This window comes from Rhinatrema bivittatum, chromosome 17 (assembly GCF_901001135.1).
Source record: "Rhinatrema bivittatum chromosome 17, aRhiBiv1.1, whole genome shotgun sequence".
NCBI lineage: Eukaryota > Metazoa > Chordata > Amphibia > Gymnophiona > Rhinatrematidae > Rhinatrema > Rhinatrema bivittatum.
In genome coordinates, this window is record NC_042631.1 from 17,521,277 (window position 1) to 17,547,988 (window position 26,712).

General features: G+C 44.3%; 1 protein-coding gene across 11 annotated transcripts in view; it reads right to left on the reverse strand.

The window, feature by feature from the left end:
- LOC115079103 (myosin-binding protein C, cardiac-type-like) overlaps window positions 1–26,712 on the reverse strand; it is a 59,942-nt gene that overhangs the window by 16,830 nt on the left and 16,400 nt on the right. For 5 of the 11 annotated variants that reach the window (XM_029582191.1, XM_029582194.1, XM_029582188.1 and 2 more), the window contains 15 exons: window positions 25,240–25,242; window positions 22,487–22,650; window positions 21,361–21,493; window positions 20,426–20,428; window positions 19,589–19,713; window positions 18,784–18,889; window positions 16,334–16,500; window positions 13,724–13,889; window positions 12,771–12,877; window positions 12,353–12,382; window positions 10,743–10,879; window positions 8,801–8,875; window positions 5,682–5,841; window positions 5,413–5,517; window positions 4,682–4,870 (listed from right to left, as the gene is read on the reverse strand). In XM_029582191.1, coding sequence (XP_029438051.1) covers window positions 4,682–4,870; window positions 5,413–5,517; window positions 5,682–5,841; window positions 8,801–8,875; window positions 10,743–10,879; window positions 12,353–12,382; window positions 12,771–12,877; window positions 13,724–13,889; window positions 16,334–16,500; window positions 18,784–18,889; window positions 19,589–19,713; window positions 20,426–20,428; window positions 21,361–21,493; window positions 22,487–22,650; window positions 25,240–25,242 — 1,670 coding nt within the window. The remainder of the gene's footprint in view (window positions 1–4,681; window positions 4,871–5,412; window positions 5,518–5,681; window positions 5,842–8,800; window positions 8,876–10,742; window positions 10,880–12,352; window positions 12,383–12,770; window positions 12,878–13,723; window positions 13,890–16,333; window positions 16,501–18,783; window positions 18,890–19,588; window positions 19,714–20,425; window positions 20,429–21,360; window positions 21,494–22,486; window positions 22,651–25,239; window positions 25,243–26,712) is intronic. The other 6 variants (XM_029582192.1, XM_029582190.1, XM_029582196.1 and 3 more) reach the window with 3 other exon arrangements.

The window sequence follows — 26,712 nt, forward strand, 5'->3', positions numbered from 1 at the left end:
TTATACCGGCATTCGTAGGACACATCATGTCGGTTTACAGTCAACTGAGAAAGGAAATTACAAAGAACAAGGGAGGGGCTAACTGGGTAATACAAAATACCAAGGAAGAGAGAGTTAACAGCAGAATTACAACTTTTGCATTCAAGTTAGGGTTAAGTATGCAAAGGAACTTATATACAAATTAAACGAGGCATGTACACTTGAGAAATTGACATGTGTGGGCTTATTTACAGTAAGGGGAGGCAAGTGCACATATGTATAGTTAAAAGCTAGAGGGGGGGGAGAAAGTAGGGAGGGAGCAGGGGGAGAGGGGCGGGTGGGGTAAAGTGAAAAAGGGGTACAGTAAGGCACGGGTACTTTGAGGGAGGGGTTACTAGGGGGTGAGAGGGAGGGGTAATAGGGGTATTAGGGGTATTAGGGGTATTGGGGGGGCTAGGAGTGTATTAGGAGTGTATTAGGAGGTATTAGGTATTAGGGGTATTAGGGGTATTAGGGGGCTAAGAGTGCAAGGGAAGGAAGCAGGAGGGGTGATGGGAAGGAGAGTGGGAGGACAGGGAGGTGGTATAAAGGCTGAGCGTGAGCTGAGGTGGTTCGTAGGACAAAATTAGGATTGAGAGGAGTTGGGGTATGCCTGTCTAAAGAGCCATGTTTTGATTCCTTTTTTGAAGTGGCTCAGGGATGGTTCTAGGCGGAGTTTGACGGGGAGGGAATTCCAGAGGGTGGGGCCCACAATGGAGAAGGCTCTATCCCTGGTATTGGTAAGGTGCCCAATTTTCAGTGAGGGGATTTGGAGAGTGCCAGCAAGGGAGTTTCTCGTGGGGCGATTAGCTTGACGGAATTTTGGCATATTTTCAAGCCAGGGTGAATTGTTATTGTATAGCGTGTTATGGAGGATGGTGAGTGTTTTGTACTGGGAACGGAAGGCGATGGGGAGCCAATGGAGGTCCTGGAGTATGGGAGTGATATGGTCTGTTTTTCTGGTGTTTGTTAAGATTCTTGCCATGGTGTTTTGGAGGATTTGGAGGGGTTTAATGGTGGATGCTGGTAGGCCTAAGAGGAGGGAGTTGCAATAGTCGAGTTTGGATAGTATAGTGGTTTGCATCACAGTACGGAACCAGCCAAGTGAACCAGCCAAGTGAACCAGCCAGTGAACCAGACAAGTAGTAATGTCACTACTAACTGCACTAACACAGCCAGTGAACCAGACAAGTAGTAATATCACTACTAACTGCACTAACACAGCCAATGAACCAGACAATTAATAATATCACTACTAACTGCACTAACACAGAAAGTGAACCAGACAATTAATAATATCACTACTAACTACACTAACACAGCCAGTGAACCAGACAAGTAGTAATATCACTACTAACTGCACTAACACAGCCAATGAACCAGACAATTAATAATATCACTACTAACTGCACTAACACAGCCAGTGAACCAGACAATTAATAATATCACTACTAACTGCACTAACACAGAAAGTGAACCAGACAATTAATAATATCACTACTAACTGCACTAACACAGAAAGTGAACCAGACAATTAATAATATCACTACTAACTACACTAACACAGCCAGTGAACCAGACAATTAATAATATCACTACTAACTGCACTAACACAGCCAATGAACCAGACAATTAATAATATCACTACTAACTGCACTAACACAGCCAGTGAACCAGACAATTAATAATATCACTACTGACTGCACTAACACAGCCAGTGAACCAGACAATTAATAATATCACTACTGACTACACTAACACAGCCAGTGAACCAGACAATTAATAATATCACTACTAACTACACTAACACAGCCAGTGAACCAGACAATTAATAATATCACTACTAACTGCACTAACACAGCCAATGAACCAGACAATTAATAATATCACTACTAACTACACTAACACAGCCAGTGAACCAGACAATTAATAATATCACTACTAACTGCACTAACACAGCCAGTGAACCAGACAATTAATAATATCATTACTGACTGCACTAACACAGCCAGTGAACCAGACAATTAATAATATCACTACTAACTGCAGTAACACAGAAAGTGAACCAGACAATTAATAATATTACTACTGACTGCACTAACACAGAAAGTGAACCAGACAATTAATAATATCACTACTGACTGCACTAACTCAGCCAATGAACCAGACAAGTAATAATATCAACTAACCACAACTAACCACACTAAGCCAGACTAGTGATATTATCACAACTAACTCAGGTGATTAAATAAGAATGACTGCACTTAACACAACATTACTAGTCTAGCTGATAAAGCCAGCTATCTTATTTAAAGATAAGCCCAGCAAACAGTGACAATCCTGTTTAGGAGATCACATTTTTATTGTTCTTCTAAGTATAAGAAACTCTCTCTGTCTTTCCCCCTCTTTTTTGCATAAAGCACTTGAACCTGTGGGTTCTGTCGTTCTCCTCTTGAGCATTTGATTGGTCGCCTCCGCATCCAGCATCTGAACAGCGTGGGGTCCCCCAGACTCTTTTGCCGGGTCATCCTGCTGACTCCTGGAACTAGCTCCTTCAGGCTGGTGCTGGCCCAAGCTGCTGGCTGCGGACAGGCCCAATTTGGTCATGCTGCCTGGCCCTGGAATGGCCGCCGGAGTCTCAGGGCACACTCACGGCCAGGGACAGAGGATGGTTAGATGGCTGGACACAGAGCAGCACTCTGTGGGGCAGTAGGCAGTAGCACGGCACCGCTGGAGTTTCAGCAAATATTTATAGAAAGCAAATGCATGTCATTTTCCTAATCAGCTCTTTTGTGGCCAGTGCCATACAGCATACATAAGGGAACTGAGGGAGGTGGGAAGGGTCGGCCTCTTCTTTCCATGAACATTTTCACATTCCCTGCTGTTCTCTCCAGGCACTGCCGCTTCCTGACACCTCTAATTTTATCAGCTGCCAAACCATCAGCAGATTGCAGGTAACCCAAAGCAGCTGCTTTAAGAGGAAGGAATGGGGAATGATAAAAGGAAGAAAACTGAGAGATAGAGACGGAACACAAAGGAGAGAGGAGGAGAAGACGCTATCGCCACATAATTCCTGTTAGAATATGCTTTTCCCTATTTTCGTGCTGATTTCTTCGGGACAGGGGGGAAAAGCATTTTTGGAATTGCACGTGTCTCATCAGATGGCCCTAATGCACTCCGTGAGCTCACTCTCAAAGAACCACATTCCCATCTGCTTATCTGCCAACTTCAGAATTTGAGTTCTAATTTCTGGAAGATCTATGATATTTTATAAAATTGTATATGATATTAGAAAAAAAAAAAAACCCACACACCACAAATGAGTATCTCTGGCTTTGGTGCAACTAAAACACTGAAAATAACAACTTGAAAAGGCTCTTAGGAATAGGACCCCATCCTCCCTCCCACCCCCCCCCCCCAAAAAAAAACCCCTAATGTATATGCTTGAAAAAATCCTCTACATTGTCTCTGGATAATTCTTGTGTTGCATCAACCATAGACGTCATAACTCGCAAAGAATCCAGTTTTCTCCAGAATCAGTACATCTGTGGGGAACCCAAGAGGGTACATTTGAGTGGTAAAGTTTATCTGGAGTTTGATATGGGGGATGGAAGCAAGGGCAGTGAAGTCATTCTTTCACCATACAAGACCTTTGTCATGCCATATATGGCATATAGGGTTCCCATCCTCAAAAAGGATCTCCAAAGGCTAGAAAAGGTACAAAGAATGGCCACCAGATTCAAAAAGGCACACAAGGGCTATTTAAATAAGATAAAAATGCAATCAAGGGGAATTTTAGTTACACTGTAGATATTCATCAATAATTTATAAATAGGTTTGACAATGTTCTTTAACCCTAGAGTAACAAGCAAAACAAGTGGGCGTCCTTTCAGGTTAAAGGGAAATAGATTTCGCCACCTTCAGAGGAAGGGAGTTTTTACTCAAAGAGCAGTGAAATTGTGAAACATTTTGCAAAAAGGAGCCAATCATAGTCACCACATTAAACATCAAAAGTAATTTAGACTAGTGTTTGGAAGAATAATTAGCGTGGTTGTTGTGTTATTCCAAGTGAATGCGTAGACATAAAGATCAACAGTCAAGCTGTAGATGATGACCTTCTTCTTGCACTAACTTAATACGTTTGTGACTGGTCTTTCAAGAGCTATGGTCCCTTCATTAGGTCAATGAAAAAAAGAACTCAGCATGAAGATATCTTATCTGGAGGAGAAGTAACTTGGTGGTTGTTTACGATAATCTGGCTATATCTAGGGAGCAGTACTGATCCGGGTAGTGAGGTTGATCACAGTTCTTAGAAGGAATTTTTTCATTGACCTCTGAAATTACTACAGGGGTTTAAAGGATTTTTTTTTATTTTTTGTACCTTCATCTCTATTATTAGATAAAGATAATTATTAGGTGACTAGAAGAAGATTGGACTTGATGAACCTCTGGTCTTCTTTTTCTATTATCCTAACCACCTATGAAAACCTTGGGAGGTAATGTTGCTCTTCTAAGGGCAGTAATTAGCCAGAGAAGGATCTACAGTTTCTTCTCGGGTGCTACTTGCTCTGCATCTGAGCCATGGTTGCTCTGTCTGCATGGCGGTGTTGAATAATTGGAACGTTGCTAGCTGTGTAAAGAAGTTGCCAGTCCTGAAACTCACCAATTGGCACAAAGGGCAGGGAAGGTTGACTGGGTCGGGACATGCCGATGGCATTCACAGCATAAACTCGCATCTCGTAAACGACTCCCTCGATCATTCGTTTTGCCTCGTAAGTCAGGTCGGTTAGGAGGTCAAAGTTCAGGCGCATCCACCTGAAACTCTTCTTTTTCTTCCTCTCCAGGATGTAACCTGCAGACAAAGAAGTCAGCAAAGATCACTGGACTGTACATGAGTGAAGCTGGCACAGCAGCAAAAAATGGAAAGAGAACCCTGAGATGTCCTAGCAGAGCCTTATCTTTTATCTTTTTGATAGGCTACCAGCATCTCAGACAGTAGGGATGTACATGGGAAGAAAATGTGCTTGTTTTTTTATTTGCTTGTTTTGTTTGATGTTTATTTAATTTCTTTAACTTAATTAAAATGAAAAAAAGAAATGAAGGAACAGGCCACATCCACCTGTCAAAAAAAAAATAAATCCCTAGCGCCTCTGCAATAAAAATATTAATCCTCCCCCACCCCAGGTATTCCCCTTCCCCCTATACTCTCTGTTCCCATCTTATCCCATCATTGGGGTCCAATAAGTCAAGATGGGGCAGGATCCCCAGTCTCTTCTGTCCCGCCAGGTCCTATTGTCAAAATTATGCCAGCCAGCCCCGAGGTCAGTGCCATTTTGTGTTATGTCTGATGTGTCTTAATATAAGAACATATACAAATATTGCAGTTATTCTCACCCAGAATTCCTTGGCCTCCATCATACTTTGGTGGCTCCCAATGTACAGTGCAGTAATCTTCTCCTACATTTGTGACCACGGGGGCCTCTGGAGGATCAGGAACATCTGGAATAAATACATCCAGAGAAGACCACTGAGACAGAACTGACAGCCAAGGAGAGAAAACGATCACCTCTGGTGCGGGTTCATGATGAGTTTCTCTCATCAGGTAATGAAGCGTCTGAAGGTGCCGGCACTCTTCTGACTGCACGGGATTTCCACTCACGTACCAATGACTTTAACTGTGATGTCTGCGGTGTCTTCTCCCGCTGGATTCTGCACCACCACAGTGTACGTGCCTTCGTCTTGCTTCTCGGCCCCTTCGATGAGGAAGACGCAGTGGTCTTTGAACGTCTCCACGCGAATTCTCCCTTCCAACTCTGAGATCACCTGAGAGCAGCAACACGGACAGCAAATGAGAACGGCCCTAGCCTGGCCCGGTACTGGAGTCTACCAAGCAGGGGGGGGGGCAGGTCTCCACCATTCTACTTAGCAGCTGCCACCTTAAGCTGCCCCAAATCTGTTTTCTCTTATGGAAACTTGGTAAAAAAAAAAAAAAAAGGAGAACTCAGAAAAAAAGGGAAGTGAAAAGTGGACAAAGGACTATGTGTGGGGAGTTGAAACAGTGCTAGCAAAAGCATGAGATACAGGGCAATACTAGCAGGACAGTAAAGGGGTAGAGAAACAGGACTGTGGACTGAAAGTGGTTTGGATGTGGGCGAGAGTGTCTTACACTGAGTGTGTGGACCTGCAGTCGATGGAGGCATTCGGTGTATTCCTGGGGCTGGGATACAGGTGGGCTGTACATGAATGCATTCACTATGTAGGCCAGGGGTGGGCAAACCTTTGTTTGTTTTAAACAGGGCCACATTATTGGCTCTTATATATATATATATATATATATATATATATATATATATATATATACATATATACACAGCAGGGACTGAAGGTTCTCCTCGGAGCTTAGGTGAGGAAGAAGAGGATGGTGGTGGACCTGTGTTAAAAAAAACGTTTGCCTACTCCTGCCCGTCTTCATCTACCACTTCTGAGCCCACCCCCAGAGCTGGCTCTCCTGCCTCCTTGGCTGCTGAGAGCCTACCCCACCATTTCCACATACATCCATTTTTATTGTAACCTGGGACCCTAAAATGTGGTTGCTCACTCACCGGGAGCCCGTGAAGGTCTTTATGGCTGCAGCTGCAGGGAAGGTTCAAGGCACAGCTGGGACGGCATCTGCCCCCTTAAAAAGCACTAAACTCTTTCATCATGGCAACCTCTGGAGCTGCAGCGCAGGCAACCACATTTTTTTTTTATTATTATTTTTTTTAAGGAGGCTATGGAGGGGGCAGGCTGCAGTGGGAGCTCCTCTGATGGCTCCCGCTGCTGATGGGTTGTTTTGGGGGCCAGCAGATGGAGGGGGCAGTGGTTCTGGTGATCCGGCAGCAGTCTGGCTCTTGAATCTGGAAGTGCTGATGTGATTGTTGCTGCCAGTGGAAAAGGGCCAGAAGGGAGAGACACAGCAAAGGGAGCATTCTTGACAGCTCCCATGCTATCGATACCTGCTCTACCTGTACGTAACTCGCCTCGTGCTACCAATGAAAAGGTGTGAGTTAAATCTAAAATAAATACAATTTAAAAAAGAAAATCCAGATGTTAGTTGCAAGACCCAGAGAATCGACGGCCAACAAAGGAAGAGTCGGGCTGAAGAGGAGAGATAGTGTCCCTGAAAAATAGGCCCAGGAGGGAACCTGAGCACTGCCCTTTCACACTGCAACTCCGAGGCCATCCCTGGCTCCTGCTGACATCATCAGCAAAGGCCTGAATTGTCCGCATTTTATGAAACACATGCAGCACTCTAGGCCCTTTGCTAATAATGTCGGCAAAAGCCAGGATTGGCCCTGGAGCTATAGCATCAGCAGACTGGTAGGACTTCAAAGTTGTGAGTATGCTTGCAGGTAGAGGAAAACAAATACCTTGAAAATAAGGGTTTTCTGTAATGCCATGCACCGAAGTCTGAAGGAGAAGCGTTCTCTCCTGTCATTGACGGTCCAGTGAGCATCCCCATGGTCTGAAGTGGGTAATAGACTTTGGGATCTTAAACAATATGTGTATTACTACAAAGACTAAAAGAACACAACAAGTGATGAATTTCTGTACTGAAATAAAAGAAGGATGCCATGAGATGTGGTGTCGGGCAACGCATGCTGGAATATAAGGGTGCTGTGCAATGGGAAAAGGCTGGGTTTCTGCATAATCCAATAAGTAAAAGACACGACATGATGTGATAAGAGAAGGACGGGGAGAAGGCTACATGATGGGGAGAAGAGAGAGAGGCACTATGAGATGTAGATGAGGGCATGAGAGAAGGACATTGAGTGATGGGAATAGAGGATGGGCACCATATGATGGAGGCAATTGTGCAATGGGATAAAAGAACAACTAAGATGGGATCACAAACTTAGGGGCTTATTTACTAAAGATTTTCCCACTTGTTTTTGGGGCAAATTTTGAATAGCTCACGTTAAAAGCACCTATGTACTTTGCCCTTGCTATCTGTGCATGTGGCCAAACATTGTGTACATTGGAAAACCCCCACTGAAATGCCTCTTAAATTCTGCCAAAAGTCTGCGTACTGAAGAAGCCATGGGCAATTTTAGCTGGGCAGAGGAGGGCAAGTGTCACACAGGCCAGTTTACTGGGGTAATTAACTTTTTCTGAGTAATTGGCTTTTAAAATTGCTTTTTGTGTATCTATGAAAAAATGCTCACTTCACAGAGCCTTAATCAGAACAGAGAATGCGTTGTTAAATGTAGATAGTACATATTTATTTCTGTGTGATATTCGGAAGAGCTAGTTTTCTGTGGTTTACGCCTGTATTTTGGGATGGGGTGTATGTATTTATTTTGGTGAGATTTATGTGTGTGTTACTGTGTGGAGTAGATATGTATTTCTATGTGGTCTGTGTATTTCTGTGTAGTGTGTGTCTGTGTATGTATACTTACTTCTCTTTGCTGAGTGTATATTTCTCTGGTGCATCTATGTATTTCCACATTGTTTATTTTATGCCTTTGTTTTTTGTACGTATATATATATATTGTGCTTGAATGTGTTTGTATTTTTGTGTATGTATTTATTGGATGCCTCTGTGTGTGCATGTGTGTTTATCTCTGTATGGTGTGTGTACTTATTTCTGTGTGTGTGGATGTGTATTTCTTTGTGTATTTATGTTTACTTCTGTGGTATGAGCATTCTTCTGTGTGTGCAGTCCTGTGAATTATTCATAGTTTGCAGTTGCTGCAACATGAGTTCCAGTAGTATAAGGGAGATGCAAAAGCCATGAACTCACTTTATTGCTGTTACTCAGACTGTCCCCAGTATTTGGGTCTGAAGGGTCACCACTTCTGGACACTATACCAGCACCCTACATCAGTAAAATAGGACTGAGACTGAGCAGAGAAGAGACGACCAATGGAGTCAAGGCTCCAAGGAGCAGAGGCACGAGGAAGGTGTGACAGACGACCGTCGACAGGGTGTGTGATGGAAAAATGTTGTAACAGCCGTGATAGATAGGCAACAGAGAAGTGTGATAAAATGTAGCGCTGTGACAGCCATGACAAAATGATTAGGCCAGCTGCGGTGAAATGAAGCGTCATCACTAGATCAAGATGGAAAGACATAACTGAGTCAAGTGACTAAAGTGAGATTTAAAAAGGGTGCTTAGGGTAAGAAGGAAAGGTGTGCTGGAGAGGCAAAACTGAGTCAAGTGACTGAAGTGAGGAAGGGTGAGAAGGAGAGCTGTGACAGGGTAAGATGGAGAAGTGTAGATGGGATAAGCTGGAGAGATGTAGTTGGAGGTAAGATGAAGAAGCATAGTTGGAGAAAGTTAGAAGTGTAGAGGGATAAGATGATGTAGTATGAATTGGAGATGCATGGAAGGCAAAGATGGAAAGGCGTGGTTGGGATAAGTTGGAGAAGTGTGGAAGGAGAACCCTAGAGACCTGATACAGGAACATATCAAAACAGGTACCGAGTGTTATACATTCACACTACACTTTATTGAAAGCACACAGTCCCATCAAGTTCAGCCTTAAGACTCCTCATATTTGGGAAAGTATTTATTTATGGTGACCCAGGGGAAGAGGAAAATATCCTATACACATTCTGACAAATATGATCCACAAATCCAAAATAATTCCCAGTGACATGCTACTAAGTGCTTACCAAGGGCTCTCCTAGTTCTGCTCCACTTGGTAGGCCAGTCTTGATTTCATTAAACAAAATTTAACAATGGGCCCCCTCCAATAAATCATGATAATTTCCATCTAGCTACCAATACAGAAATATATATAGACTATAGTAGTTCTCTTTTTATATGTAGGTACAACATCTGCTCAGCACAACTTAATAGTGCTACATCTATTCATTTCTTACGTGTCAAATGTAATGGAATTCCCATTAGTCTTGGATTTATGTTTATTTTGATTCCGAGAACAACATTCCTTTCTCAAAATCCTCCTAAAAAAACAGCAATATAGAACACTTCTAATGTTGACTTCTCTGTAACTATTGCCTTTCTTTAGTAAATGTTGAAGGAAGAAAGTAATTTTTGAACATCCCTAACTGCCATAATGGTCCAGACCCTGGGTAATGTTCCTCCCTACCAGCAGATGGAGACAGATAGTATCTGGTCACTGACCAAGTGACTCCCTCAGTCAGATCTGCTTTAGTTGGTTTCTGTTTCCATCAGGGGATATAGCCTCTTATGATCTGGGAATCATTTCCTGTTTTGTGACCTTTTTTTTTTCTTTATAAGTTCTGTGTTTGTTCTGCAAGGGACATGCAGCACAGGATATGTTTTATTTTTTAAAAAAGGTATCCTCTATTACACAGGAGCAAGAAATTATCCTGCACCCACTATTCACTGTACATAGAAACAAAACCCCCTACCAGCTTATTCACTCTGCTCAGTTATTCCTAAGTGCATGGCAAGGATACATCCCAATTGCCAGATCCAGAACATTTTTTAAGTCTTCCTCATTTGTGTTCTACCACTTTGGGCAGATGAGCATATGAAAACCCCCACATAGTATACATCCAATGCCATCCCTCCTTTTCCAGCTTTGTAATGCACCTCTCCAGCAGAAACACACAGCCCCTAAATATACCTCACTGACAGAAAAGTCCAGTCCCATCTACACCTCAGCACCAGGAACACACAACTTCGAACCGTTCTTCCCTGTGAAAAATACACAGTTCTTAGCCAGAAAACCTACAGACCCCTCTGTTACCTTATCTCCTTTGTTCCAGACAACTGTGGGTGCCGGGTCTCCAGAGATGGGTACTTCCAGGCGAAGCTTATTTCCAGCCACTACAGTAACAACGTCTGTCGCTTTCGACCCGCAGTCCAGGTGAATTTTTGGTGGCTCTGCAGAGAAGGCGGGCAGGAAGAGCATAAAGAATATTTAAATACTAATTATATATATTGTGTGTGTGTGTGTGTGTGTTTATTGGCTATTTATATACCCCGATATATATATACACACACATAAAATACAAAGATACATAAGGCAGAAAATACTTAAAGTGTTCCAATTTACGCTCTGTACAAAAATAGAAATAGAAGCTGGGAACACTATGTACCTAATGAAACGCACCTAATATCAAAAGTATATTTTTAATTATTTTTTAAATGCGAGAGCGAATGCTGCGTGTCTCAATTTATGAGCTGATTCAGCAGAACAAAGACGATTCCTCGTGCCCTGACAAAGGCCTTTTAAAGGCCTTTTCGTTTCACCAGTAATGGCTTCCTCAGGGGGAAGTGTGAATGTGCACCGAGGACCCACAGCAATTCCGTAGAGAGATATAATGAATGAGACCTGTAAATACTGTGGCTTATTTCACAGAAAGTTTCCTCTGAATGTTCATTCCGTCTCAGCCTCACTTTGGTTTTCTCTCTGTCGGGGCATGCAACATTCTCTCTCAAACAAATGTTCTTAAAAAAAAATATCAGAGACCTTTGAAATGTTTTACTCTTTCTAGGGAGCTGATAATTGTTAGATACAATTGATGCTCTTGCTTATTCTTTAAAAGCCTTCTAAATGTGACTAATTGTAACTTTGCATATACAGCATTTTTTGCATTTACTATTTTAAAAACATTGTTTGCATAAAATGATTTAAAAAAATATATATTTTTGATAATATAATAGCTGTGTATCATTAGGTAGTATATATATATATACATACATACACACACATATACATACTACAAATATTCTCACTATTTACTCTTGGAGCAGGGGCTGAGCATAAAACCTTTATCTAGTGAGTCTCCATCACGTGTCATCTGTATACCAATTCTGACCTCTCTATAGAGATCTCTCTCTCTTTCTCTCCCGTAGCTTTCTACATCTTCCTCTCTCTCTGTCTCTAGTGCTGCATCATCCCTTTCTATCTTTACATCAAGCTTCCTCCTATTATATACCACCTGCATTCTCACTCTCCATCATTGTTTTATCCTTGTGATTACAGTATGTTATTTCTATAATCTCGCTTTATATCTGTCTCTATCGTATCTTTCTATCATTTATCATTTTATTACCTATTCATTTATCTATGACATTTGTACCATCTCTCTTTAAGCTCCTTCATCTATGTATGATCTATGTGTGTAAGTTTCTGTCTGCATCTCTCTGTCTATTAGCTATTTACACACACAAGGCCACAGAAATGCACATAAAGCATACTGCATGAGCAGGCAATCCACCTATGCAAACATAAAAAATGCATTTGTGCACATGGAAATAGACAGAAACACATTTAACCATAAATATGCACAATCTCATAACAGTTATGTTTAAAACACTACATTGCATGCAAATAAAATGAGGATCTGTTACCATGTCTTGGAACAAAATCAATCTTCACCTCTGGAAAACAAGAAGAATTTCACACATCAGTCTGGGGGCACAGACCTTCCTGTTTCAGTAGGGGGCATCCAGAGACCCACCAGTAACTATAGGGTCATTAATAGACCTACCAATACTACAGGCTGTCGTCAGAGACCCACCAGTGGCTCAAAGGTCATTCACGGATCTGCCAATACCACAGGGGTCTCTCAGAGATCTAAAAGTTGCCCAGGGGTTCCCAGCAAAAAGATCATATGTATTGGAAGGAGCTCAGCAGGCATGGGATGCCCCTAGCTCAAAATCCCCAGCATAGAGCTACCAGTCTTGGGAGGAGCCCCAGCTTGGGGTTCACAGGAACGGGTAGGGATCCCAGAGCTTGTAGGGGGTCTCCGGAATTGTATGTACTCACCCAAAAACTTGAGCTTGGCAGAGAGGTTGAAGGCAAATCCATCAGGGATGAAAGAGTAATCCCCTTCATCTTTGGGTGTGACATCATCGATAGTCAGTTTGTGGATTCTGAAAAATATAAATGTGCCCAACATCACCAGCTTACTCAGGTGAGCTGCTGGTGCTACTATACAAGCTTATCACAAAATCTACCCATATGTTTAATAGAAAATGTTTCTTGAGTCCAATTTCATAGCAAAATGTTCTTATATGAGTATTAAGGGACCATCATATGTGAGACACACAGGCACTTTCTTTGTGCATTGCCATCACTGTTTCCCATGCTGCAACTACAGGTCCCTATCATGTTCATTTGTTTTGCTTTTTCTTTTTTGCCTACAAAGTCACCATGTACCAAGCAAAATATTACTTATCCTGACATGACCCTGTGTTTCGAGCATTCTCTGCATCAGGGACCCAATTCCGTAATATTCACATAAGTGCAGCTTTCTAAGAATTTGGACTTAAGAGACGTTTTGTATAAAACACATGGGTACATATTATGATAATTGATGCATTTTTTACCCATACATATTGGATCTTTTTTTTTTTTTTTTAATCGATGGCTACTATTCAAGCAATATCCCTCTCCTCCACTGAAAAACATGAATCAACTCCCTCTGACCCATTGTATGACTGAAAGTGCACATACTACTCCAAGACAGGACATCTCCCAGAAACTTCCCCTATCTCAGGCATTGTTCTACAAATCTATCAAATTCCATCTTTGTCCCTTAAGCTTCCTCTGCACCTCCACCTTTTCACCCCGAGTGTTCTCCATCACCCTCTCTCTCTCTCTTGCTCACACCCCTTGATGAGGCCATGGGTGGTGCTTCTGGTGGTGGTCTGGAAGGTGAAGGTAGCACATCAGAGGAGAATTGAGCAGGAGGAGACACTGATAAGTCTGGGACTCACCTGCCAATGTGACTGATGGTTATCCTGTCATTGGGAACCACTTCCACGCCATTTTTTACCCAGATGCCCTTCACGTTTTCATCAGAGACTTCACACTTGAAGACAGCCTGTTCACAAGCCTTCACTGTCAGGTCTGCTATGCTCTGTAAAACTTCAAGTTTCTTCTCTGGATTCAGAAAAACAAGCATCAGCTGCTATACAGACCTAAATCACTACTGATATATATTGACCTGCACTACAATTGGTATATAGATCTCTCTTACTGCTGGTACATGAACTTTGGGCACTCACTGTGTACCAATCTCAGTCACTGCCGGTACATGAACCTTGGTCACTCACTCTTTATAGATCTCAGTCACTGCCGGTACATGAACCTCGGTCACTCACTCTTTATAGATCTCAGTCACTGCCGGTACATGAACCTCGGTCACTCACTCTTTATAGATCTCAGTCACTGCCGGTACATGAACCTCGGTCACTCACTCTTTATAGATCTCAGTCACTGCCGGTACATGAACCTTGGTCACTCACTCTTTATAGATCTCATTCACTTCTGGTACATGAACCTCGGTCACTCACTCTTTATAGATCTCAGTCACTGCCGGTACATGAACCTCGGTCACTCACTCTTTATAGATCTCAGTCACTGCCGGTACATGAACCTTGGTCACTCACTCTTTATAGATCTCAGTCACTGCCGGTACATGAACCTCGGTCACTCACTCTTTATAGATCTCAGTCACTGCCGGTACATGAACCTCGGTCACTCACTCTTTATAGATCTCAGTCACTGCCGGTACATGAACCTCGGTCACTCACTCTTTATAGATCTCAGTCACTGCCGGTACATGAACCTCGGTCACTCACTCTTTATAGATCTCAGTCACTGCCGGTACATGAACCTCGGTCACTCACTCTTTATAGATCTCAGTCACTTCTGGTACATGAACCTTGGTCACTCACTCTTTATAGATCTCAGTCACTGCCGGTACATGAACCTTGGTCACTCACTCTTTATAGATCTCATTCACTGCCGGTACATGAACCTTGGTCACTCACTCTTTATAGATCTCATTCACTGCCGGTACATGAACCTTGGTCACTCACTCTTTATAGATCTCAGTCACTGCCGGTACATGAACCTTGGTCACTCACTCTTTATAGATCTCATTCACTGCCGGTACATGAACCTTGGTCACTCACTCTTTATAGATCTCAGTCACTGCCGGTACATGAACCTTGGTCACTCACTCTTTATAGATCTCAGTCACTGCCGGTACATGAACCTTGGTCACTCACGCTTTATAGATCTCATTCACTGCCGGTACATGAACCTTGGTCACTCACTCTTTATAGATCTCATTCACTGCCGGTACATGAACCTTGGTCACTCACTCTTTATAGATCTCAGTCACTGCCGGTACATGAACCTCGGTCACTCACTCTTTATAGATCTCATTCACTGCCGGTACATGAACCTTGGTCACTCACTCTTTATAGATCTCATTCACTGCCGGTACATGAACCTTGGTCACTCACTCTTTATAGATCTCAGTCACTGCCGGTACATGAACCTTGGTCACTCACCGTGTACAGATCTCTCTCACTGCTGTGCTGATATATGAACCTTGAATATGGACCTCTGTCATACACTGCATACTTATTTCCATCACTGCTGGTATACAGACCTCTCTCAGAGCTGGCATAAGGACTTCTGTTACAGCCTATATTTATTTATTTGCTTATATTTATTCATTGTGCCACCAAAATAGCTGCCCAGAGCAATTTCCAAAAATACAGAGATAGAAGATCCAGTGCTGCATATAGGGAGTTTGATTTTCTAACATTGCGGATAACTTACCTGCCAGTTCCATGCTGATTTACATCAATTTTCAATCGAACTTTTGTCCAAACGTTTGCTTTGAAAATTATGCAAAAGTATGCACAGACACTCCCTCACACAAAGTGACACCTGCTGCTTGCAAAAATATGCACCGAAATCCAAAACTGCCTCAGTTCCACCCCCATTCCCAACTGCTTCTTTTATTTTGTGTGCGTAACAGGAAGTGTAAAAATCAGGTTGTGTGCCCAAACCACGAGCAATTTCAGAAGAAGCCATTAAATGCACAGAAACCCATTTTTTATGCACATATATGGCTTTGAAAAATCCATAAGCAACAAAAACAACAGACAAATACATTAAAACAGCAAATAAAATCCCTGGACCAATAAGCATTCACACTTCCAGAGAAATGAAACGAAAAGCAACCACAAGCAACATACAAAGCTTTATAATGCAACTAAGAAACCCGGAAATAGCACAAAACAGGTTCCAAAAATGAAATGCATCGCAAATAAAATGAAAACATGAACATCACTCAGCAGAAAAAGCAGATGTAAAGAGGAATCCTCTGTATAAAGACTTCTGCCACAATGGTCATCCAGACATCTATAAAGACCTAATAATAAGCTGCACAGAGACCCAGAGAACCTCTGTCTGAGATAATCGTGGTCCTCTGGCCCCGAAGACTTTGCTTTCTGCCCTGTTTCTTGCTCTTCCTGTGGGATTACGCTGTTCACTCTCCCCCCCCCACCCCCCCAGGACCTCACCTTGCACCAGGAGCTCAGCGACTGACTCCCCGCCATTGGTTTTCACGGTGTAATGCCCAGAGTCCTCCTTGGTAGTCTCGTTAATGATAAGATGATGTTTCTTTCCATCTTTCTTGAACCGATACTTGAAGGTCTCCTCTCGGGTCAGTTCTACTCCGTCCTTCTCCCTAAAAGGCAACCAACCAGTTACATCCACCTCACTCTTTTCTCTTTCAGCATGCAGACGTCGGGAGGAAGGAAAGGGTGTGCCCAAGAGGCGCTCTCTCTCCGAGAGGAGCCCTGAGAGAGGGAACCTGAGAGGCCTGCTGTGGGAGAGAAGCTCTGAGAGCTTTAGGACAGGGAACCTGAGAGAGGAGAGTTTTGGAGTCAGCTTATGCCCAGAAACAAAGGCCTGGGATTGGAAGCCGGAGCTGCTGGGAACCTGAATTCATTTTGACCCAGTTTGCGCCTAATTTTGCCACTTTCCTAACACCTGCAACGTGACCGGTACCGGCCCAAGCAAGGTTATGTTACAACAGTTCGGCCCAAAAGCGGTCCAAGTCGGCAAATGCGCAAGAAACACAACGGGCACAGGACACAATGCAGAGACAGGACTGAGAACCCGCGTCGGATGCATGGGAACCGATAGACGTACGCGGGAGATCCGAGTGGATTTACCGTCTTCTGCGCTCTCTGAGGAGAGGCATGGCACACTCAATCGGCGCACATCCTGCTTCCTGCACCGCCGGATCTCAGATCCACGTTGGATATTTCTGCTTTTGCTGCTGGGTCTGTCACTGCGTCACCTCCACCTCTGTCACTGCGTCACCTCCACCTCTGTCACTGCGTCACCTCTGTCACTGCGTCACCTCCATTACTTTTCCCCAGCATGGGGATTTTATGATTTTGTGAGGGAGGAAAGGTGGTCTTCTCGCTCCCCTAAGCTTCTTTAAATCTGCATCAACGTGTGGGGGGAGGGGGAAATAAATGTAAAGTCTCTATATGTGTGCATTTCTGACAGCGGTATGTCTTTTATTTTAAAGTTTTCATATAATCGCTAATAGGGCAGGAATCTGACCCTCTAGGCGGTTTTCAAATAGAACATACATAATAAAAACAACAGTACAGTTATTAATATACATTATAATTACAGTATTAAAAATGTATCTATTGTTTTTAAAAAACAACAGATGTAATATTAAAAATGTCTTTAACTGATTAAGTAGATAGAACGGTTAAGCTGATCTTATAAGCAATTGTGAAGAGATAGGTTTTTAGTGATTTTCTAAATTCTTTAGTGTTTGCTGTTAGACGAATTTCTTCAGTGGGGGGGAGGAGTTCCAAAGAGCTGGGCCGGTGACTGGGAAAGCTCGTTTGCCTGTTAAATCCAGTCTTGCAGTTTTTACAGATGGTACTTCAAGGATACGTTTGCCCATCGAGCGAAGTTGACGAGTTGGTTTATAGATCCTGAACAGTGTGCAGAGCCATATTGAAGTTGGGTTGCATAACAGATCGTGAATTATTGCAAGTATCGTATGCCTCCTCTCCAGCCTTTACAGCCCCCAGCCCATTTCATGCGCGCACGGTGGGAGGAGGTTCCCTCAGGAAACGTTCAGGCTGGAGTGTGAAGCTGCAAGGGGTTGTGTCTAGCAGGTGCTCTGTGCTGCTCCTGCCGCACTTAACAAGCGTGAGAACACGCTGTGTGGTCACCGATACCCGACAGTCAACTCTCCAGCTGGCCAGCCGAGCCAAATGCCATTTCCCTACAAGGTCAGGCTCAGAATCAGAGCCGAGACTGATCTGAAGCATTGCAGGTGCTCAGCCAGCTACAGTAACAGGCGGGCAGGATGTCCACGAGCAAAGGGCTGATTCCCAGTTTCAGCACATGAGCAAAGGATGATTAGGGCTAACTGTTCCCTCGTTATCTTTCGACTTTCCCATGACACCACAGTAGATAGGCTCTAATGAAAAGCCCAGGAGTGACCTTTCCGGACCAGAATTGACCCTTTGTCCACAAGGCTTGCCACACTGGTGTTGTCCAGAAGACAGTGATGGAAATTTCAGATGAAATTTGAATCCAAGTTTATGAACAAAACTCTGATAGGGTATCCGAGGGCAGTAGGTCAGGCTGTTACCTGGCAGATTAGGATCCAGAAGATCTCAAGATGCCAGAAGCAAGGTTGAGAACATTTATCTGTCCTTCCCCTTCCCCCATGTAAGATCAAGAGTCTGAACCAAGTCTAAATTCCTAGCCCATTGCCTGCTGAGACCTGGTGAGTGACGTCTTTGACAATCAGTAGTTGGTGATACCAGTACTATTTGTTTCAGGGGCAAGGGAACTTGAGTCAGTCCAGATCTAGAATGATTTGTAACTATACTGAAATATCTTATTGCTTCTGTTCTCTGAGAATGGATCTCATTCGATTATCAGTTATTTCAGTGGACACTGTTAGAAAGAGAAAAGTTCTTACCATTTCACATGTGCTCCGTCCTCCGAGACCTCACATTCAAACTCTGCCCTGTCTCCCACCATCACTAACTGGTCCTCCAGCGGGCGAATCACCAGGACAGGGGGTTCTGAAAAAGGATAGAGACAGCCTGCGGTTACACCCCTACTTGAGTCTCCATCATCCGGCTTCTTCTCCTACACTTCAGTCACTTAACTCTCTTCCCCTGATATTGTTAGGCATTAATCGAAAGGCAAAGAGACAAGTAGATGTTTGCTAAATCAACAGCTATTACTTACAATTAAATAAGAATCTCAATCCTTCACTTTTGGATTCCACAATCAGACTGTTAACACCTGATGTCTAATTTCCTATAAAGGTGGAACTTCATCCGTGGCTGAAGTCCTGGTCCTGTATATGTATATCTGGAGCTTCTTCCTCATGGCAGTGGTAGGTAGTGGTCCTACAGCTGTGGCATCCTCACTCATGACGGTGACTCTAAACTTTAGGTTGTGGCCCCTGACTCAGAGCTGTGTTCCAGGGCCTGGCAATGTGCCCCTTCACTAATGGTTTTGACTCTTGGTCCATGGATGTGGACCTTCTTCAACTTTGGTTTCCTGCTCCCATGGATATTGCTCCCTTTCATGCTGGTGGCCCCTTTTTCATGCCGGTGGTCACCATAACAGTGGTTGGACGAAGTGTGGTAGAGCGTGGCATGGTTTAGGAGGTAAGAGAAAAGGTGGAATGGTGATGGTGTGGTAGAGAGCTGAATTGTAGTGGAGGTTTAGTAGAGAGTGGAGTGGAACTGCTAGGCATCATGGTACCTTACCTTTTACAAAGAGTTCAGTGAAGGTCTTCTCATCACCAATCACACACTGGTAGGCCGCGTCATCAGCAAGGGAGCAATGGTTAATTGTCAAAATCCGCTTGTTGCCAATACTCTCAAAAATGTACCTAAAAATAGATTGAGCATTTCATCAGTGTTTCTCACAGAACCTGCAGCTTAGAAGCAGAAAAGCAAAAAGTGGTTCCAACCCCAATTCCCTAACGGGTGAGGGACATAAGGGACTGTGAGATACCACTTTAGAACAGAGGGGTTTCCGGCATAGCAGAGCCTCACTACTGAAAGACAAAAGACAGGGGACTCTTGGATAATGCCCATTCCCTACTGCGAGACAGAGAGCCCCCCCGTTCCTTCTCTCCCCATTTGGGTCAGTGGGTTCTGACGATAGCAACTTCTACAGGGATCTCTGAGATAATGTCTCTCAGTGCAGGACAGAGGATCTTATGATAACTCCTCTCAATGTGGGACAGAGAGGAGGAGTCTGAAATATCATTTTACAATGTACGACAGAGAGAAATCCAGGACAGCAACCTCCTTCCAGTGTGGGAGAAGGAATTCTGGGACAGAAAGGACTCTAGGACAGTGAATAGCAGGCCCTTTCCAGTGTGGGACAGAAGGGACTCTGGGACAGTGAATAGCAGGCCCTTTCCAGTGTGGGACAGAAGGGACCATCTTCCCTCTCAGTACTGAACAGAAGGGTTTCTTGGGTACTTCTAGAACAGAGGGAATTGTGGGATAGCAATAAGCTCCTAGTATTAACTGTTTGCAGACGAAAATATTCCTAAGAGAATTGTGTGGATAAAGGATGGAAAAGTGACTTACTTGCTGAAGAGATGTTCATGTTCAATAATAGTTGATCCAGATCAGGAGGAAGGAAAAGAAAAATAGAAATAGAGAAGAGAAATAATATTATTTTTAACAAGTAACAAATGATAAAAATTTGTTGCCAAATCCTGTTACAACTTTTGTGAATGCAGCCACCAACAAATAGAACCCCATTTCTAGTATTTTATAACCACCATCTCATAAGCAACATATAATCACTTTATACCCGGCATCTCATACCCAAAGCATGAGAAGCAGCATCTTATATCCAGCATCTTATACCCAACTCCTTGAAATCAAGACATCATAGCTCCTATCTCCTAATCAACACCTTTTTTTTAATTGAGATTTTAACATGTACAGTTAAACAATTCCGACATCAAAGAAAAATATCAAAAGTTACAGAAGAAAAATTTAAAAAAAAAAAAAAAACTTCATAAAAACATACCATACCTAGTACTTAATAGCCTTTAAGTCTGGTCTTAAGGCACGCTCTACTAGTCATCATAAAAGTCACTCCCTCCTCTGATCTCCCATCTCCCCACTCCTAAAATTCCTCCAGTTTCATCTCTTGTAAATCTCTCTATTCTTCTATTTAAACTCTTTGGAACAGGGACCTCTTTTAACTTATTATTGATCTCTTTTTTTTTTTTTTTGTACTTACCTGTTTTAACTGTGCTCAGCAATTCATACATTGCTAGCACTATATAAACTAGAACACCACCACACTGTCACCAGCACCTCATCATCAACCCACAAACACAACATTTGCTTTTAATACATGGCAGCCAAAATAAGGTTAACATATTTCTATATCTGTTTTTAGCTTTGACCAAGCCAAGATGCGGCTGTCTTGATTTTGCCTTTCCAGCCCTTTCTGACCTCTCTCCAATGCAGCTTCTGCTCTCGGCTCTCCCTTTCCCACCACTTACCTGCCGCTCACTTGGATCTCCTGCCCATTCTTCAGCCACTTCACCTCAGCATCAGGGTTGGCAAGCTCCACCACTAACTTGATCTTCTGGCTTTTATCCACCTGGTAAGCAGCATCTAACTTCTTGAGAAAAGCTGAATACACAAAACACTGTCTTTATAGAAATGGTTAAGAGAGATTATTTTCTGCTCTATGTGTCACATCCTCTCTCATGGCATTGCAGCCTTGCTGTGGGGGATGCAGACTTTCCTTTTCCCATGACTTACACATGGATGCCTTTTTCCTTCCCATTTTCTGTTCATTTTTCTATTTCTCCCTTCTTTCTCCCCCTGTTTTTATTTCACATGAGCTTCTTTTCTCTTCCTCTCCAGTTTCCTCTTTTCCCTTCTTCCTAGCTTCTCTTTCCTTTTTTCACTTTTCCGGTTTTTGCTTAACGGGGGGGGGGGGGGGGGGTCTCTGAATGGCAGTGCTCAAAGATGCCATAGGTAAAGTTTGGCGCCCTGTGTTGAAACATCAGGAAGCCTCTTCTCTCCCTTTTCTAAGTGGCAGCCTAGCTTGAAGTTATATTGTTAGCATCATTCTTGCTATAGCCCTGACATCAAGGGGGCAGGAATAACTCTTTTACCACTGCTGCTTACCATCTCCGACAGCCCAGCCTGTGCCCCTCTCAGAGATGTGCTTTGTGCCAAGGCACCATCTCCACACCTCTGGCTATGGCCCTTGAATACATGTAGCAGTTTGCTTAACCTGGACTGAGGGCACTGAGGCAATAAACAGAATAAAAATGTTTTGTAAATGCATGAGAGAGGGCTCCTGAATCTCGATGCCACCCCCTTAGCAGGCTGACAACTCAAGATCCTTAGCTATTTAAGGCTTTAGCATTTGCTATTAGTCCTCTTACTCGCTCTCTCTTTTACTACAGCAACGAAAATATAGTTCTTATGGAAATACTAGTGTAAAACCCTCTGGGATGGGATGCAGAGATGATTGTTGTTACGTTTGTTTTTAAAGGATGTTGTACACCACGTCGGGCAGGCCTTCGGGCCCGGTTCCAGGCTGTAGAATTAATAAATGGAATGGACCTGGAATGTGTGGTGGGCTGAGGTTTGGTAACTGGGGCATCAAACCTGTGCTTTTCTTTTCCTCCTTCCTCATCTTCTTGAGGCGCTTCAGCATGCCTCGCAGGTCTGTGATGCCGTACTGGAAAGCTATCTTCTCATACTCCGTGGGAGGAGCTTTGCTGAGGATTTCCCAAACATCGACCTCAGGTGCCACTTCAGTCTTCACTTCCCTGTGGCCAGAAGGGAAGAGGTGAGGATGTTGAAAGCAGAGAAGGCGGGGCCAGGGCATGTCAAACTCCCCTTAGCGCAAGGCCTCACTGTGGAAAGTCTTATAGCAGTGAAAGAACAGGATGTGATGAAATCCAGGATAAAACTAGAGATTCCTTTTCTATAAAAAGATAGGCCCCTGCTAGGGATGTGAACGTGTCCGAAACGAAATGGAAAATCTAAACAAAAATTTTCCCATTTGGTTTCAATTCATTTTTTAAAACAAAATTTTGTTCGTTTTCATTTGTTTCATTTAAAAAAAACAATAAGGCCAACAGACTGCCACAACCCCCACCCCCTCTCAACTCCCAAGTCTCCCCCTGATTCTTCCAGCCCCCTCAGGCACCCTGCTGAGAAATATTCATGGGGCAGAAGTGATCCCCAGTTGCTCCTGCCCCACCAGTGCTGTGATTACAAATGACGCCAGAAAACCGAGGCTAGCGCCATTCTTAACTTATTCCATATAAAACAGCGCTGGCCAGGCCCAGGCCCAGGCCGGTGCCAGTTTGCATGGAAGGAATTAACAAGGGTACTGGCTTGGTCTGCAGGCAATACTAAGAAAAGCACGTGCAAGGCAGAAGTGACCAGGCCGGGGATGGCTCCTGCCCTGTGAAGAAGGAAAAATATGGTAAGAGGGTTTGAGGGGATGGAGGGAAAATCAGAGGGGAGGCCAAGGAGAATTTTTTTTTTTTTTTTTTTTTGTTTTTCCGACAATGTCTAACTTTTTGTTTTGTTTTATTTTTCTTTGTGGTTTGTTTTGGGCTTTTTTTTTTTCCATTTTAAATAAACAAAAAAAAAAAAGCAAAAACAAACATCAAACAAAAGAAAAAAATGAAATTAAAAAAAAAAAAAAAAAAAAGTCTGTGCCCCTGCATCCCAACATTAATCAGCTGGAAATGAGGCAGAACTGCACGAATAAACCTTGGAGCCTCCATTGCATCTCCAGAAGCTTTTAAATGCAAACACCTCCCAGAGCTCACAGGGAAAGCCACAGGAAAATGCAGACACAACATAGCACAGAAACTGAAAAGCCATTCTTCAGTCTGTACTGGGCGAGCCGCACTGCTGTCCAGTGTAGAGGAATCCATGGATTGCCAACAAGGGGCACTGCTAATCTATCTTCCTGCTGTGGGATCCTAGTTTGTGTGTTGAACCAATCAGCCACTGGTCTCCTAGACACAGAAAGGACTCGTCCCTTGGAGCTTTCTAGATCCTGGGGGGGATGGGGCCAGCGAGAACAGAGCACAAAGTACATGAGATTAGCAGGAAAAAAAACCCTATCCTCCTGCTCTAGACTAGGTTGGGCCAGAAAGTCGTTTACAGGAAAGAGGAGAGAGAAGGAGGGCAGGAAAAAGGGACTAGTAAAAGCTTACCGATGTACAGTACGCAGGAAACTGCTGGACTTGCAAATGATGCAAAGAGACATTCAGAAAGGCATGCAGCATCAGCAGCAGCAGCATAGGCAAGAAACACAGCAGAGGTTAATCCAATGAACTCATCCTCCTCCTCGTTACCGAGGGATAAGAGGTACAAGGCATGTTAAGTACAAGGCAAGAGTTATCATGATTCATGAACATCCCTGCCATTAAGTCAAGATCAAGGAGGCACATTCCTAGAATGCAGAAAGCACCATAATACTCATCATCAGCCACGTGTGGGCAAGAAATAGCAAAAAGTATTACAAGATAGCAGGCAAGCGAGGGAGCAAGCTCTCTTAACTGCCATACGAGAACCACTGTTGCCACCGCAGGCGAGAGGCAGAGCAAACCATATTACTGCAACATTATCACACCGCAGGCGAGAGGCAGAGCATGTCAGCTTGCAGCATGCAAAGTCATCATCAAGGTCATCGCACCACAGGCAAGAGGCAAAGCAAACCAGGACAGTACATGCAAGGCTATCAGTTCCACCGCCAAGGACAAGAATCCCAGCAAGGCAGGATAACACACCGGAGATATCATCAGTAGTATTATAGTCATCCTCTCTGAGTTAAATGATTGATTTCATGTTAATCAGCCTGAACTTGAGACCCTGATCTCAAGGAAGAAATTATTACTACTGCAATTATTGTCACTATTCTTTCCCCTACTATTATGGAGGAAAACCCTTCCTGCTTTTCACCCTGTTCATCCTTTTTTTTTTTTTTTGGCAGGGCACTATGTCCACTAAATTGCCAGTGAGCTTCTTCCTGACTGATGTTTCCAACAGGTGTGAGAGCGCTAAAAATAGCCACTGCATCCTTTAGAAGACAGATCCATCCTACACCAGCACTTCTGACTGACTGTCAGCTGTCACCTCCTCTTGCTCCATGTCTCAGCATCTTCTCCTCACCCCCCCTCCCCTCCTTCCTATGCCACCTGTCAGCCTGTTGCATCTGTACCTGCTGGGAGAGGCAGAACAACATTGCAAGAACCGTTTTCTAAGCGGAGGGGGGTTGGGGAGGGGGGGGGAACGCCCTGAGAACCGACACGTTCCATGCTCCACCACACCCCTCGCAAGGTCTTGCTCCCTTATTTCATGCACAATATGCTGATAAGAGAAGGCGATCTTACTCTCTGCCCCAGGCACCATAATTGGAGCAAGCACCGCATTGGTAAGGAAGATGGATATAAGAAGCAAGTGGAAAGGTGAGAAGAAAAAACAATAGACAGAGATAAGAGAGGAATAAAAGAAGTGTCAGTGTACACAACAGCAGAAAAACTGAATAAGAATGTTACAGTTCCTCAAATTTGTAGAGAATGGTGAAGGAACATTGGCTGAGGAGGGCACCGGCTGGGGAGGAGATGGAAGAGTGATAGAGCAGCATTGGTTAAGGTGGAGAGGGCCTGTGGGGCATAGTGGAGAAGTGCTGGCTATAGGGAACTGTAGGGAGCTGTGTAGAAACTTTGGTTATGGGAGCACTGTAGGGAATGGCGGAGGCACACAAGCTATGGGAGCACTGTAGGGAATGGCGGAGGCACACAAGCTATGGGAGCACTGTAGGGAATGGCGGAGGCGTGCAAGCTATGGGAGCACTGAGGGAATGGCGGAGGCACGCAGGCTATGGGAGCACTGTAGGGAATGGCGGAGGCATGCAAGCTATGGGAGCACTGAGGGAATGGCGGAGGCACGCAGGCTATGGGAGCACTGTAGGGAATGGCGGAGGCATGCAAGCTATGGGAGCACTGTAGGGAATGGCGGAGGCGCACCGGCTATGGGAGCACTGTAGGGAATGGAGGAGGCACGCAGGCTATGGGAGCACTGAGGGAATGGCGGAGGCGCGCCGGCTATGGGAGCACTGTAGGGAATGGCGGAGGCATGCAGGCTATGGGAGCACTGTAGGGAATGGCGGAGGCATGCTGGCTATGGGAGCACTGTAGAGAATGGTGGAGGCATTCAAGCTATGGGAGCACTGTAGGGAATGGCGGAGGCGTGCTGGCTATGGGAGCACTGTAGAGAATGGTGGAGGCATTCAAGCTATGGGAGCACTGAGGGAATGGCGGAGGCGCGCCGGCTATGGGAGCACTGTAGGGAATGGCGGAGGCACGCAGGCTATGGGAGCACTGTAGGGAATGGCAGAGGCGTGCTGGCTATGGGAGCACTGTAGGGAATGGAGGAGGTACGCAGGCTATGGGAGCACTGAGGGAATGGTGGAGGCGCGCCGGCTATGGGAGCACTGTAGGGAATGGCGGAGGCATGCAGGCTATGGGAGCACTGTAGGGAATGGCGGAGGCGTGCTGGCTATGGGAGCACTGTAGAGAATGGTGGAGGCATTCAAGCTATGGGAGCACTGTAGGGAATGGCGGAGGCACGCAGGCTATGGGAGCACTGTAGGGAATGGCGGAGGCATGCAGGCTATGGGAGCACTGTAGGGAATGGCGGAGGCGTGCTGGCTATGGGAGCACTGTAGGGAATGGCGGAGGCACGCAGGCTATGGGAGCACTGTAGGGAATGGCGGAGGCACGCAGGCTATGGGAGCACTGTAGGGAATGGCGGAGGCATTCAAGCTATGGGAGCACTGTAGAGAATGGTGGAGGCATTCAAGC